Source organism: Athene noctua, chromosome 8 (assembly GCF_965140245.1).
Source record: "Athene noctua chromosome 8, bAthNoc1.hap1.1, whole genome shotgun sequence".
Lineage (NCBI taxonomy): Eukaryota > Metazoa > Chordata > Aves > Strigiformes > Strigidae > Athene > Athene noctua.
The window spans coordinates 18,536,557-18,552,384 of NC_134044.1; the positions used below are offsets into that span (position 1 = coordinate 18,536,557).

Sequence of the window (15,828 nt, forward strand, 5' to 3'; positions counted from 1 at the left end):
TGTGCTTCAGTTTGTTTTTTGTTTGCCATGGTGTTATCCTTAAAGTAGCATTATTCATGGTTTAACTGATACTTCTCTTGATTTAAATAAAAGGTCTCTTGGGAGGGAATGGAAGTAACCCCAGCATATGGTATCCAGAGGATCAGCAGTCTGTGTGCAGCTGGCCTGTGTGCAGCTCAGGTCAGCTGCGCACCTGTGGGCAGTGGGAAAGGCTGGAGATCTCAGTTGCCTGAGAAGAGCGGAGCTGACCCTCTCGGCGCTGTGCGTAAGGCTCTGATAACTTTCATTAACAAAATTCACTAACCAAGGCCATTAGGTTTCCTCGAGGAATTCAAGCCCTTCAGAAAGTATTTTTTCCTATTTGGTAGAAACAGGTAGAAATCAATGCCACTGAAGTCTGGGCACTTTGATCTCTTGTGCAGCCCAGTTGCTGTTGATCTGTTTTTTCCTTGGTGAAAATCCTCCAGTCTGAATCTCCCATCTATCTATACTGGAACCAAAATGACTTCATGTTCCTCCACAACCAAGGTACCTTCAGGTACATGTATGTGGGAGATCTGGATGCTGCCCTGTGTCACAAAGTGATGGATGGGGAAAGGATTTGGTAAGGGGCTGTTAGATGCCTCTGTGCCTCTGCTTCCCTTTTTTTAAGGGAGAAATGGGTTTGGGTGAGGCCTTTCCCCACAGCTACACAGTACATGAGAGGAGTCTGGGCCTGCAGCAGTGGCCCGCAAGAGGTGGTAAATCAATGGGACAAAATCCCCGATCCCTGCAATACCGCGGGATGTGTCTGTGCCCCAGAAGATGCCACCCCGTTGCGGGCAGGCTGTCCTGGCAGGGGGCAGATACCACCTGTGCGGTGCAGCCTGGCAGAAGGGAAGAGCCGCCTGTCTGGGCACATCGCAAGCACGGGCATTTCGGGGGTCACCCGTGGGGGTCCCACTGCCCCCTCGCTGTTCACAGGCAGTAGGGTGCAGGCAGGGGAGGGCTGTCTACCCTCCCAGGCCAAGCGTGGCGTGGCGGCCGTGCGGGCCCGGCGGGGGAGTGCGGGGGATCCCGCGCGGGACTGCGGAGCGACGGAGAGCGGCAGGGGAAGGTGCGAGGCCCCGGCGGGCAGAGCTGTCCCGCTCGCGCCTGGCTGTTTCTCCGCCGCCCCGTGCAGGCGATCGCCACCGCCACCTTTCCCGGGAGCAGCGGGTCCTGCCGGAAGGGGCCCTGCGCGGCACTTCCGGGCCGGGCGGCGGCGGAGCGGTAGCGGCGCGGAGTGGATCCTGGTCGGCGGCGGCACCACCACCACCAGCACCCCCGCACCTGGGCCGGAGCGGGCCGGACCGGACCCCACCTCCCTCCGCGGGCCGGGCGGGTGGCACCATGATCACCTCGGCCGGTGAGGGAGCGGCGCGGGGTAGCGTTGCCCGGCGGGGTTTCGCTGAGTCAGGGCCGTGACTGGGCACCGTCGCAGGCCGCGGGGGCGCCGGGTGCAGTGCTCCGTGGGGCCGCCCGTCGCGGGGGCCTCCCCACACCCCGGTCACCGCTGGACGGCAGCGGCCGTGCGCCCTGCCAGGAGCGGGAGGCCGCCCCGGTGCCCGGCGGCTCGCCACAACCGGCATGTTAAGCCTGAGGCTTGGGAGGGGGGCTGCCCCCGGCGGCCGGCCGTGCCCCGAGGCGGCCTCCTGCCCGCCCCTGGCTGCTGCGGCGGCCTGAGCGGGGCCGGCTCTTCGGCGGGCTCGGTGGGGACGCGCGGGAGGCGGAGGCGGCTGCCAGCGCGCCCGTCCCGCCGCCGCGTCCGCCTGTTGCCGGTACTTCCTGAGGGCGGTCTGGTGGCTTTGCGCGTCCCCTGGCAAACACATCAGGTTGTTCCTCTGCTGTGCTTGTGACGATCTTCACCTGATTAGAGTGAATAACGCATAGGAAGCTTAAAACGAGGGGCACTGGGGGTCTGTTGGAGGTACAGCAGGGAATGAGAAAGGGGGAAGAGGCAGAGTTGAACTTTGGAGGGGATCACAAGCACAAATGCCTTGCGGAGAAAAAGCCAGGCTAAAGAGTCCAGGCCCATGAAGTGTATGAGAAATTAGATATTATACACTGTTTCTGGGTCAACTGTGGACTTCATAGTGCAAGAAAATATGAGAAGTGTTTCCAGAAGTACTCAGGCCAGAAATTAATATGTGACTTTGTGAGAGAAACAGTGCAGCAGACAATAGATGGCAAGTAGCTTTCTCTTTCTAAACCCTTTGCTTTATGTTTAATTTTTTATTGAGGAGAAGTAGAAAATAACTTCAAAAGGGTTTTAAAAAGGTCGAGATGGTACATGGAATAGGAGTGAGACTGCTTTCTCCTATAAATCAGGTAAATGTGGGAGCTTTTTTTTTAATCATACATTTGGAGTAGAGTTGCAGAAAACAGGTGGATGGAGTGCTGTGGGGTGGCCTACTGAACCTGTCTTCGTTGCCTAAGGGCCACATCAGTGCTCCTTCAGTTGTTGTTACTTACAGATGTGTCTAACCTGGCTTTAAAAAAATCTCTGATAATGGACTCCAACCTTGTTAGGCAAAATGTGTAACTATCTTGCTGTCAGAAAACTTTTCTTATCATCAAACCTCAATTTTTGAAGCTCCAAATAAAGCTTGGTGTTATTATTCCTGTTTGTATCTGACACAAAGATCAGATTATTCTCTTTCTGCTGGCATTTGCCCTGTACATGTGTGAACTCTGTACTCATCTCAAATTGCCATAGACTAACCAGTTACAGACCTCCAGTCAGCCTTCCTAAGTCCCTGTTGCTGGACCTCTTTATTCTTATTGCTCAGTTCTGAACACCCTGGTTTGCTCATAACTCTTAAAACATGGTGCCCAGCACTGGACACGGGTCTGGCTCAGGCATGTCGGTGACAAGCAGAGGGAAGGATTGCCTCATATATCTGCCAAGAAATGCTCTCACTTACACATCTCAGTGTGAAGTTTGGGTTCTCTGACTCCTACTGCAGGTGTATGGTATTATTGATCATGTTTCATCTTAATTCACTGTACTATTCAGAGTCCTTTGTATATGTGTACATTTTAGTTTTGACCTGCACACTCTCCTTTTAGATTTGTCAAGACCTTTTGAAAGCTCAGTTCGGCCCTCCAGTAGGTTTGCTGGCTGTTACAATTTGATGTCTTGTATAGATTGATAACCTTTTAAAATCTAAGTAACAGATGAAAAATTGAAAGCAGTGAATTGTGTTGGACTTTGGTCAGATACTATTCCAACTCTTTCACTTGGGTACTTGCAGTCTGACAATGAAACCATCTATAATCATTCTTTGGATTGAGCTCCCCAAATGACTGTGAACCTCTCTAAGTTATGTAATTTAAACAGTATTTCTGTAGCTGTTTGTACAAATGTTTTGGGACAGTGTCAGGAGTCTTGCTGAAGCTGCAAAATATGATGTCTTCTCTTAGCCATAAGGCCTGTTACTTTGGTGTGAAAAAAGTTGTGATGTTTTGACATGATCTTCTTCATGCCCCTTGGGGAAGTGACTTGATAGAAAGCAGTCAGCAAACTAGTGGTGAAGCTGGAAGTAAATCCCAGATTCTCTGAGTTCCTGTCTAATGTGTTTTCCTCCAAGAAGGATCGTCTTTTATAAAGTGTACCTTTCCAGTTATAAATTCTTAACCATTTTATATCGTGTTTAATAGAAACTTGGCTCTGATCTTTGAATTTTAATACTGAAGATTTTAAACCAGCATTCCAGAGACAGTTTTCTTTCCTGTTCTGTTGATTTTGAACTAAATAACATGTTCACCTTTGAACCAGAGAGAGTTCAAAACTAACTATAATCTTGTTTTGCAGCTGGAATTATCTCTCTCCTGGATGAAGAAGAGCCGCAGCTTAAGGTAACCGCTTACATCTGAGAGGAAATAACAGCAAATACACTATGTTGAGAGCTTAAAATCAGAAACTAGTGGATCTCAATAATTAATTGAGCAACAGGTCGGCCCCAAATCATAGTTAGCCTGAAAGCTGAAAGGAAGGACTTAAATAATATGATAACAGATGGCAGACTTCCTTGTTCTGAATGTGGATCAAACTGGAGCTTCACATGCAGAGGTCTCTATTCACCAAAGCTCCCAGCTCTCTGATGATAATGGGGCTTTGTTACTTAAAAGTGTTCCAGAAACTGCATTTTGACTACGTAAAATTTAAAGCTGAAGAACATCTTAAGTTTGGGTCAGTGCTATGATATCAGTTTTAGGTGGTACTTCATTTTTACTGGGGAAAGGTAATAAATGTATTTTTTATGTAATATAACTTTTTACTATTTTTTGTAGGAGTTTGCTCTTCACAAGTTGAATACTGTTGTCAATGACTTCTGGGCAGAAATCTCTGAGTCAGTGGACAAAATGTAAGAGAAGACATTACTTCAGGGTGTGCACCTTAAAAAGAACATGAGATATGAAGTGGATGTAGTTCTGGTTGCTTGATGCTGGCTAGTACAGCATTATGTCCTGGAAAGCACTAATACAAGTGGATGTGGGGTTGGAGCTGTATTCCTAAAGATGCAAGTTTGATCAAGCTGTTATGTGGCCTTAAAGAGGACTGAGCACACAGAGCTGATGCTCCTCTCTCTCTTCTTTGCAGTGAAGTTCTCTATGAAGATGAGGGCTTTCGGAGTCGGCAGTTTGCTGCTCTCGTTGCTTCTAAAGTTTTTTACCACCTGGGAGCTTTTGAGGAATCGTTGAACTATGCCCTGGGAGCAGGTGACCTCTTCAACGTCAATGACAACTCAGAATATGTGGAAACGATCATTGGTAAATAACTGTTGCTGCAAAAGAAAGCTTTTTTGTTGTCAAAACTACTGTTACTTTCAGATTTTACTGATTTATCTGCTTTTCTTGGTATTCCTCTTCCTCTCCTTGTATACACCTAAACTGATGCTGCAGCTAATTTTACACAGTTTATTTGTGCTTTCTTTTTCCTGCATTGGGATTCTGTAATGGAACTGACTTAGGTGTTATATAATTTTTTTCCTATTCTTAACCCTTATTCTATTGTGAGTTCCTAATAGAAAAATTGCTTTGGTGCTTTATTGTCATTTCTCTCATTTGTGTGCTAATGTTATTATCAATTTAAGCATAACTTTGGAAATAATTGACTAATAAGTGTAGCTGCACACCTGACTGAGGGGTGCAATTTTTTTTATCCACCCCTAACAAGATAGCAAGTCAGATCTTGAATGCATGTATAATTTGAATGTCTTTTAAAAGTCTCATCAGCTGGATGTACGGGATATGACGGACCAGGACTGGCTGTCAGTCTCCTCAGCTAGTACTTGCAGTGGAGCTAGGAAGCCTCCTACTGCTGTTTCCTCATTTATTTAAAATATCGTGCCACTTGAACAACGATCATGTCCTTGGTTTCGTTTTAAAAATATCTACTTGTTTTCAGGGCTAAATCAAAGTCTGTTAGGAGAGAATGTAAGTATCTTCCACTACCGTCTATATATGGCTACACAAGTAGTTCTTCTGCCTCACATCTGTGTGGTTTCCCATATGCTGTATTTGCTGGTAGAATGTATGTATGCATGTACTGGTCTCTTCATGTGTAAAAAAAATGCAAACATCTAGAAACTTGACTTTTCCCCTCCTATATTTGTTCAATATCTTTTCAGCAAAATGCATCGACCACTATACCAAGCAGTGTGTGGAGAACGCGGAGCTGTCAGAAGGGGAGAAGAAACCTGTTGACGAAAGACTAGAAGGGATAGTGAACAAAATGTTCCAGCGGTGCTTGGATGACCACAAGTACAAGCAGGCCATTGGCATTGCTCTAGAGACACGCAGGCTGGACATCTTTGAGAAAACCATCCTTGAATCGGTATGTGCAAGAGGCAGGAGGTGCATGTAGCTAGTCTTCCAGGTATGGATCCAGAAGTGGAGTGTGAGATCCATGTTGCTGTGGAACTTGTCCTGTTTTGTATGAACAGAATAAAACATGAAACTTGGGGGTGTTTGGTTCAACATGTTCATGGAAGGCAGAACCATTTGGGGCTATCAAGTATAGACACCTCTACCTTTAAGACATCCCTGAACTGCAAGTTGCTGGGACAATATTCCCAGGAAGTTGGACTGTGTGCCCTGTTCTTTAAGGTATTCTGTCAGCTACTAGCAGAGATATGATATTGCCCTAGGCAGACCTTAGGTCTGGTGTAATGTAACAACAGCTCTTTTATTTTGTTGTGCCTGTCATCTGCTGTAATTCACTGGGTTCCGGAAGGGATCCTTAGGGCTAGGTAAGTGTTTGGGGTTTTTTTTTATGGCAGGCAAAACAAAAAAATCCAGTAACTGGGTGAGCTGCTCTAATTTTCAGTAAGTGGCTGTGTGCATCCTCAGTCTGCTCTGACTGCCAGGCAGTACAATCTGGCTTTAACATCTGTCACTGAGGGTTTAAGGTAAGTCATGTCACCTAGTAATGGCAGTAAGAGAAGCATGCCTGTAGTCATGCGCAGCAACTCATCAATTGTATGTAATGTTGTTATGCTGCAGTGTCTCAATCATATGCCAGGCACATGGTTTAAATCCTTTAAATTACATCACTTTTTGGTTTACAGCTTTCCTGTATTTTTGGATGTCTCCTTTTTCTGTATATGGGAATGATAATCATAAGGCATCCATCTTGCTTTGTTCTGTTTGCTGTCCTATGTATTTGCTAACTTAATTGGCCATTATAAATCCCAAATTACCTTTCTGAAGTCTAGTAACCAAATCTGTTTCTCAGTCTCTAGCAAGAAATAGGTGTGTTGAGGATCTTTTCTTGGTGCATGGTTTGTTTTGCTGACATTTAATGTTAATGCAGTGAATTTCACTGCATCCAAGAATGATTATTCAAACAAGAAACATGAAGAAGGGGAAATAGGGATTGAACTTTTAAATGAATCTTTTGCATGTTTTAACTACTGAATTAAGTATTGGTCCTGTACATTTTTGGTAGTATTTCTTTAAACTGTGATGTACCTGCATATAAGCTCTTCTGAGAATGGGACTGGAAACTGTGAAGGCTTATATGTGCGTGTCTTTTGCTCTGCTTTTTAAAATGAAAGGAGGTAGCTTTATTTTAATTTCTAGATCCTGCTTGTCAGTCAAAACCTAGATTTGATATCCCTGAATTTTATTTCAGAACGATGTTCCTGGGATGCTAGCCTACAGCTTGAAGCTCTGTATGTCTTTGATGCAGAATAAACAGTTCCGTAATAAAGTCTTGAGAGTTCTAGTTAAAATCTACATGAATTTGGAGAAACCAGACTTCATCAATGTGTGCCAGGTAAACTTCTCGGAGTGATGTTTAAAGATTCAATCAAAAGTTACTCTTCTTTAGAAGTGTTTGACTTGACATCAAGCTGATCTCTGTTTTTCATTCAGTTAAATAAAATGTCTTTACCTGGCTGCATGCTTCAAATACATATCAAAGTGAGATTAATGTGAAAGAGATGCAAACGTTTGGTCAATTTATAGAGAAACATGTTCCAAGGCAGTTTGGGGATGTAGGCAGCTGACAGTATTTCAAGCCTATGTAGAGAGTATCAGATATTAGGCTCACAGCTTGGAGTTTTATTTATTCCTCCAGAGAACATTTACAGAGCTTTGTTTTTTAGTAAGTCATTGTCTGAAAGTGTTTAGACAATCAGTTATGAAGTTACTCAGATGTTCTCAGCCTTTGCCAGTATTGGTATGCTGTGCACATGTGACTCATGAGTGTTATGCTTGTTCCACTTTAGCTGAGACATCCCTACAAAATGACTGATGCTTCTTTAATGTCCTTTTGAAATTCTTGTGTTTAGTGGGACAACATTGTCAGTTTCCACAGATTAAACTGCAGAAATAGGAAGGCTTGAGGATGTGTCTTGAATTTGTAACACTCGGTCTTGTTTTTAAACTGACCTGTGAAAACTGCTCAAAGATTTCTATTATATCCTATGAGAGAGAGAATTTTTCTTTCTTTGAAGGGGTGTTCTGTGGAAACAGCTGGTGAGGGAATGGGGAAAATGGAATGTGGCCTTAGGTAGTGTTGCTTTTTCATTCTGAAGTACATAATGTCTTATGGTTTTTGTTTGTGGTTTTTTTTTTCTTCCCTTCCTACCACTCAGTGCCTGATATTCCTGGATGACCCACAGGCTGTGAGTGACATCTTAGAAAAACTGGTGAAGGAAGATAACCTTCTCATGGCGTACCAAATTTGCTTTGATCTGTATGAAAGTGCCAGCCAGCAGTTCTTGTCTTCTGTGATCCAGAATCTCCGCACGGTTGGCACTCCTATTGCTTCCGTGCCTGGATCCACCAACACCGGCACTGTCCCTGGATCGGAGAAAGACAGGTGGGGAGACTGGCTTGAGAAGAGGTGTAATCATTTGGTTACAGTCCTGCTCTGATGGAGCCTCCTGCTCTGTGTATGGCTGTCCATTACAAGCAAGCGAGTTATTGCCTTTCATTTAAGCAGGGTAATAGACAAGACATGCTATTTGCTCGTGGTAAAATTGTATATTACCAGAATCTACTGCTGTTTGAAGGAATGCATTTTCCTTTGTGGTTGAGGTAAGCATGGTGTAGTTACTGTGGCTCAGCCAATGAGCAGTAATTCATTAAGCCATAGTGTGAATGGCTTGGGAACACTGATGTTGCAATGGTCTTTGCAGCAACATGTAAAGCTAAGGAAGGGTAGAGTTTAGTGAAAAGCTCATTGTAGCTGTGCACAAGTTTAGTTTCACATCATAGCTTGTGGTCTGCTACCTTGTGGGAAGAGTAAGCACAGAAGATACTGGAGTGTTACAGACCCTTTTGTACTTGCAGTTGAAAAGAGCTAGTTCAAATCTAGTCTGAGTTTTGTTAAAAGTTGCGACATTTCAAACTTACTCAGTGGTCAGTGTCACTGGATCTTAGCTGCAGGAAGCTGCTGTTAAGAAAACCAAAGATGGCACTATCAGTTCCATCTTCTTTATTTTTTCTTTTGATGGCTTAGAGGTTATTGACATAGTTTTGGTTTAAACCTCAGTTTTTAGAGGATTGGGTGATCCATGCTAAGGCTGCTGCCCAGCTAGGGGACAGTGAAAAGTTTGTGCTCCATCTGCTCCTTTATCACAAGAGTATCATGTCTGTACACAACCTGATCCCTGCACTGTCTTTTGATAGTGATGTGTGCCTATATCAAGGCTATGAGGAACTGGGTCTAAATGCTTTTGAGTCAGCGATACGGGCATAACAAGCATTCTCTTCTCTCCTTTCCCAGTGAAATAAAAGGAAGGGCACAGAATAATTAGTAAGTCAGCCTGTGAAGCATTAGGACAAGGTGCTAACAACAGCTTAAGATGTTTAATTTCCATTTCAACACTAGCATCCATCCTAATAGTGATGAACTCAGGGCTTCCGGGTGAGGTTGTAATTATCCTTGCTGCCTTGTTTGTTAACCTTGTTTTCTGACAGGAATGAACCTGTCTCTGCCTGTTCATTCCCTACAAGCATGTCTATTTTTGTTGTCTATAGACAGAATAAGGGGGTGGGATTTTCTGAGCCTTTGTCTTCAAACTCCCTGAAAACTGAGCTGGGGAGATGTTTGCTTTTCAGCAGTGACCTCCAGATAGTCAGCCCTTCTCCTGTCAAAGTCCTGTTTGCAGTCATCCTCTCCAAAATCCCAGGCTACTATTTCAAGACAGTGTTCAGCCATAATTACAGTGCTTGACTAGTTACAAGTGATGAATTGAATTGCATTTTTCATTTTATTTCAGTGATGCTATGGAAGCAGAAGACAAACAAGGAAGCACTTGTGCAGGGAAGTCTGCAGAAATTGTGAGTGCCTTTTCCAAAAATGCCTTGCATAGTTTTTCTTAGGTGTTCGCTTTGCATTTCTGGGGTTGCTAAATTGGTTTTACTAATGAAGAATGGAATTCCACTTCTGTCTTGCTTGGAGACAGGGTGACAGATGATATCTGAGGACCAAATACCTGATAGTCTGGAAGTCTAGTAGTTCAGATACTGAAAGCTGGGGAAGAGTGGGAAGTGGGTAGATTTTGGTGGAAATTACTGAGCCCCCAAAAAAGGGACAAAAGGATCTGGCTCATGTGTTTGCTTTTTGTTGATACTGAGATCATTAACTCATTCCAGAAGAAAGGGCCTGAAATTTGGCTGCTGCTGAGAATCTTAGCTGATGAATTAGCTTGATGGGTTTTTTTTTTTCCTTCTTCTGAAATCCAGCTGTAGTTCTGGCTGGATAGAACCAGTGCTGTTCTGCAGGAGTGGCAGGAGGAGATGCTGACATAACGTCATTTCTTTTGCATGAAGGAGGAAAGTGTTGCCTCTGACTAGCATGGTGGCTATGTTGCTGGGCCATCTGGTTAGAATTTTTTGTTTAGTTTCTTCTCCCAAGTATTGGAGAAGGTGAGTTCACTTCTAACATGCACATACAATTGCATTTCAGCATGTAGAATAGCTAATGCAATTCTGACACTTCTGATGCTGAGGAAAGGAAATGCTACTAGAGAGGAAAGTAAAACCCAATACAAGTTTTCTTTCTTTTTCCCCATGGTGCATGTTTGCAAGCTAGACTTGGGAATCTTTGAGAGATTCTTGCAGATCACTTAAAAATTAATCAAGGGTAAACAGAAGTGTTTTCTTGAAATTATATTCCACAAGGAAAACAAGAGGGCTTGAGTTACTTGCCCATCAGGGAACCTGTAAACAGTGTGTTTGTGCAGGACAGGTGTCTTGAATTGTTTCTGCTGCATTGGCATTGCTGACTGTGCCAGGGAACTAGGACATAAAAATGCGGCCAGAAATATTCTTGAGCTTAATTTTCCACAATTCAGAATGCTGACTACAAAGAAATAATTAAGGGGATTAGTTTAAGTGCTGAACTACTCATACTTGGCTGGTCTGTGACCAGCTAACAATGTCAGTTACAAGAGCTGCAGTGTACTTTTCACCCTGCTCAGAAGGGACTTCAGTTTGAACTTAATCTGTGGAGACTGTTCCATCGTGAGGAAGAAGGAGGCTTTCTCAAACAGCTCTGGAAGATGAATGTATCAGATTCCTAGTTCTACTAGCCATTGTTCTAAATAGAGCCTGTAGCTCACAAGAGTGATGCTACAGCTCAGCAGGGTCATGCAAAGTGTTTTGGCTCTGTGGTCCTCTCCATCAAAACTTCCACAAAGATACAGGTTCACATTTATAAAAGTGGTTGCCTCTTGCAGGAGACTCCTTGTATCTGTATGGCCAAACAGCAGCTTGCAGCGTATCACATATCACTCGTATCCTTTTGCTTTCAATGAAAGAATACATTTCTTTTCTGAGTCTCTTTTCCCACCTGTACTGTTGTGCACAAAGGGACTTGATTATCTGAGAGGTTTGGGCTCGTGCAGCAAGGGCAGAAACAATGTCCTTTTAGTCCTAAAACCTGATAGATTTGGAATATGGTAATGGGAACATACCAGAGTTGGCTTCTCATGAACTGTATTTTAACAGAGCTGTAGTTGAGTTTTCCTGTTTTTTTCTTCTTTTTGCTCATATGTGGAGAACCCAGAGCCTAAGGACCAGATCTCAAAAATGATTAAAATTTTAAGTGGGGAAATGGCCATTGAGTTACATCTGCAGTTTTTAATACGAAACAACAATACAGACCTCATGATCCTCAAAAACACAAAGGTAAGAGGCTTTGCTAGATATGGTTGTCTTGGATTCATCTGATTCATTCTCTGTTTTGACCATGTTGCTGTTATTTTACAGCATCATCTTATGTTTTAACAGACCTCCCTGGGTTTTGAGGATACAAATCTGTGGTTTAGTCATGATAAATTAACATCTAAAACTTGAACCTGTGAGGATGAAGAAGAGTTGATTGCTCTCAAAGAAGGCCATATAGTCAAATTGTTTCAAATTATAGTTAGTATGCCCTAATGACAGACTGCTATTAGTGTGTTGATTTTTTTTTTTTTCCCCGATTGGTTATAGAAACTAATCCTTTTCTCACTGCTTTTTTTGGTGGGTTTGTTTTTCATCTGGTCAGTAAGATGGACGAACTCACCCTCTTAGGTCCATGACTGATACATTGCAAATGCTGCTGGTAGGGGAGGGACTTAGCCAGGAGTGTAGGTTGCAGTATATTGGTACTTCGACTGAGGTATTATGTGAGACCACACCTTCAGCTTGGTTAAAGAAATCCTGATATGTGCTCAGAGACTATTATTTCCACATTGAAGACAAAACCGATCAGATACTGTAATGTAGGCGGTGCTAGTGAATTGAGTAACTGGTTTTGTTTTGGAAGGTGTTACTCAAGGGTGGGCAAATGAAAACTTACAGGTAAATTAGACTCTATTAAGCTAAATGAGTAAATTAGACTCTCTTAAGCTAAATGATTATTAGAAACAGTAGGAGAAGTTTTTTATTTGTGAAATGAGATGCACGTCATCAGCAAAAATGGTAGGGGATGCTTCTCAGTGGGTTCATCTATTTCAGGAGGTACTTCAAATGTATTGGAAAATTTCTTCCATCTGCTGGTTAAGTGCTTGGGAGTGATCCTGCACAGTGTTCCAGGAATGGCTTGAAAATGTCAGCAGCACACACTGCAGTGCTGTTCTGGGAACCAGAAGCAGGAGTTCTCCAGTTAAGCTGCAATTGAAGTAATCACATCTCTGACAGAAACTCATAGAAAGATTGGTTTGCGCTGGAAAGATGGGTTGAGGATATATTAGAATGTATTAACAATCTATTAACTGTGATTAAAAGGAAATTGCCAGTTAAATTGAGCGTAATTACATTCCATTTTTCTAGCATACTGGCAAGCATGTTAAGTGACCTAGGGCATATCTTTTGCTGACTGGTGATACTGATTGTTTTTGTTCTTTCAGGATGCGGTGCGGAATTCTGTGTGTCATACAGCAACGGTTATAGCAAACTCCTTTATGCATTGTGGTACAACTAGTGACCAGTTCCTTAGGTAAATCTATGGCAAGGAAGCTCTGATGTCATCTAGAGGTGTTTGAACAACATTGTTGCCCTACCTAGCTTGATACTTCCAAAAGTGTGGCTGCAGAACTCTGATGGGCTTAGAGAAGAATACTCAAAGGGTCTGAAAACTAATGTGGAGGCAGAGGGAAGAAGCTGGAATTGTTTTCTTTTCTCTGTCCTCACAAACTGGCTTTATTTGACTGCTAACCATATGAGCAGATTGGAGGGTGGAGATCTGGAGTTTCTGTTCTCTTTGTTTACTAGTTGAAGGGTTTCTGAGATTATGTATCTGTTTTGGTAGAGACTGACCATGCTGAATGACTCTTGGAAGGGAAATGTCAGAGCTGACCTTGACAGGCCGTTGAGGAAAGCTACAGAAACTGCTAAGAGTTTCTCCCAGAGAGTTGATGGGCTGCATATTGAGCAGATGTTCTCCATCTTTCACTGAGATCACCAGTATCTAGAAGCTTGACAATGACCAAGTGTCAGTGACACTGTACCCAGGTGGCCAGGACGGCCAGTGGCATCCTGGCTTGCATCAGAAATAGCGTGGCCAGCAGAGACAGGGACGGGATCGTACCCCTGTACTTGGCACTGGTGAGGCTGCACCTCCATTACTGTGTTCAGTTTTGGGCCCCTCACTACAAAAAGGACATTGAATGACTCGAGCGTGTCCAGAGAAGGGCAACGAAGCTGCTGCAGGGTCTGGAGCACAGGTCGTAGGAGGAGTGGCTGAGGGAACTGGGGGTGTTTAGTCTGGAGAAGAGGAGGCTGAGGGGAGACCCCATCGCCCTCTACAGCTACCTGAAAGGAGGTTGCAGAGAGCTGGGGATGAGTCTCTTTAACCAAGTAACAAGCAACAGGACAAGAGGGAATGGCCTCAAATTGCGCCAGGGAAGGTTTAGACTGGATATTAGGAAGCATTTCTTTACAGAAGGGGTTGTTAGCCCATTCCAGTGCCTGCCCAGGGAGGTGGTGGAGTCCCCATCCCTGGAGATGTTTTAAGAGTAGGGTCAACTTAGCGCTGAGGGATATGGTGTAGCTGGGAACTGCCAGTGTTAGGTTAATGGTTGGACTAGTTGATCTTCAAGGTCCTTTCAACCTAGTTGATTCTGTGACCAGCCAAAAGTCAGGGCTGATGAAGGGGAGAGAGGTATAAAGTGGAAATGTGGTTAGCGTTCTTGCCTTCTGGATATGCTTTCTGGTGTGAAAGCCTGCTTGCAGGATGAGGAATGGACTGTATGAAGGACTTTGCATAACCTTTCTCTGTCTTCCAGAGACAATTTGGAGTGGCTGGCCAGGGCAACTAACTGGGCTAAATTTACTGCTACTGCCAGCTTGGGTGTTATACACAAGGTAATGTTGCATTCCTTTCCCTCTGTTTGGTGTAAATGCTTGTCTTGTGAACACTGAAAACACTGAGATGGGCATTCTGAATGATGCCTGCCCTCCACTTTACCTAGCTTATCACAAGGCACAGCTGTAACATAGTTTGTGTCTTTGCAGTAAGGAAAAGCTGTGCTTTATCTAAAGTCCATCTTGTCTGATCTGGTGTAGTTTATGGCACATTTTTTCTAAGCATCAAAAAGGTGGTAGGATAACATCGCTCAAGGAGAGAGTCTTCTTCCTAGCTCTTCTCTTCCTTTGTGAGTTGAAAAGAGGAGTTTCTAGCTATTAAAATTGCAGGTGTATATTTCTTAAGTGGTTTTGGGACAGTACTGAAGTCCTTACTGTGGTAAGTTTCAGTAAGTTTGAATGATTACCTAAGTAGTGGTCATTTTCTTCAAATTCATTCACAGGGAGGGTATATTAAAGCTGTTTTGTAATAGAAAGAGGTCGTCGTAATTGTTTTGTGTGCCTCAACCCTTATTAAAGTGCTCTAGTGAATGAACTGGTGTAGCTCCATGCCAAATTTGTCATGGCTTAAATCACTGAATACTCATGTACTGTAATTAATAAAACCTGAGTACAGAAGGATTCTTTGCTGATTGTACAGCAATGAAAATCTGATTTTTATGGAGAATGTAATGGCTGTAACATGTTTTCTCCTGACGTGTTTAAATATTATCGTGAAGTGCTTGCATCTACTGTTTTTTCACCTTTCACTTGCCATTGTCTTCCCTTCCTGCTGGATAATGGACATACAGGGTCATGAGAAAGAAGCATTACAGCTAATGGCAACATACCTACCCAAGGACACCTCTCCAGGGTCAGCTTACCAAGAAGGCGGGGGTCTCTATGCCTTGGGTCTCATTCATGCTAACCATGGTGGGGACATCATTGACTACTTGCTGAACCAGCTGAAGAATGCCAGTAACGATGTACGTACTGGGTTCAGTAATGAACCTTTGTTTGTTGAGAAAATCCAGGAGAGTGCTAGCTGGTTTAGAAGTGGCGGATAGAGGTAACTAAGACTGTGGCAGTGATGTGATGCTTAGACCTCCTGTGGGCCTTAAATATAAAGTTTGGTTTTAACAACCTATTGCTCAAGGTTTAGGTAAGATTTTTAGGAAATTCTTACATACTTGACAGCTTCATCTTTCTTACTACTTGTGTATTTACTTTGTTTTGCTAGTGGACTTGCAATATTCAGGCACTGTTACTGCTTACAACTTAACTGTCAAAGGAATAAGCCACAAAATGCTCCTGCTGCCCTGTAGGTTTAATGCATCTTCTACAAAGTGTTTCACTTCACCACTTACTGTTTGTAGATGTCTATTAAATGTCTCTTTTTAAGTTACGAATAGAGTAGTATTTTCCCAGCATGTTCTCCTTGGGGACTTTCAGAGTACTTCTTTAAAAAAATCTGTGAACGGATCCCATTCATCTTAATGCAGATGTGCTGCCTTTCCT

The 15,828-nt window shown here is 43.5% G+C and overlaps 1 protein-coding gene across 1 annotated transcript in view; it reads left to right on the forward strand.

The window, feature by feature from the left end:
- Window positions 1-1,234: 1,234 nt before the first annotated feature.
- Window positions 1,235-15,828, forward strand: part of PSMD1 (proteasome 26S subunit, non-ATPase 1) — a 75,019-nt gene continuing 60,425 nt past the window's right edge. The window contains exons 1-12 of the mRNA XM_074912270.1: window positions 1,235-1,387; window positions 3,836-3,879; window positions 4,315-4,388; window positions 4,625-4,794; window positions 5,655-5,860; window positions 7,160-7,303; window positions 8,127-8,353; window positions 9,759-9,819; window positions 11,542-11,670; window positions 12,876-12,964; window positions 14,253-14,331; window positions 15,123-15,296. Of these exons, the coding sequence (XP_074768371.1) occupies window positions 1,372-1,387; window positions 3,836-3,879; window positions 4,315-4,388; window positions 4,625-4,794; window positions 5,655-5,860; window positions 7,160-7,303; window positions 8,127-8,353; window positions 9,759-9,819; window positions 11,542-11,670; window positions 12,876-12,964; window positions 14,253-14,331; window positions 15,123-15,296 (1,413 nt within the window). The 5' untranslated portion in view covers window positions 1,235-1,371. The remainder of the gene's footprint in view (window positions 1,388-3,835; window positions 3,880-4,314; window positions 4,389-4,624; window positions 4,795-5,654; window positions 5,861-7,159; window positions 7,304-8,126; window positions 8,354-9,758; window positions 9,820-11,541; window positions 11,671-12,875; window positions 12,965-14,252; window positions 14,332-15,122; window positions 15,297-15,828) is intronic.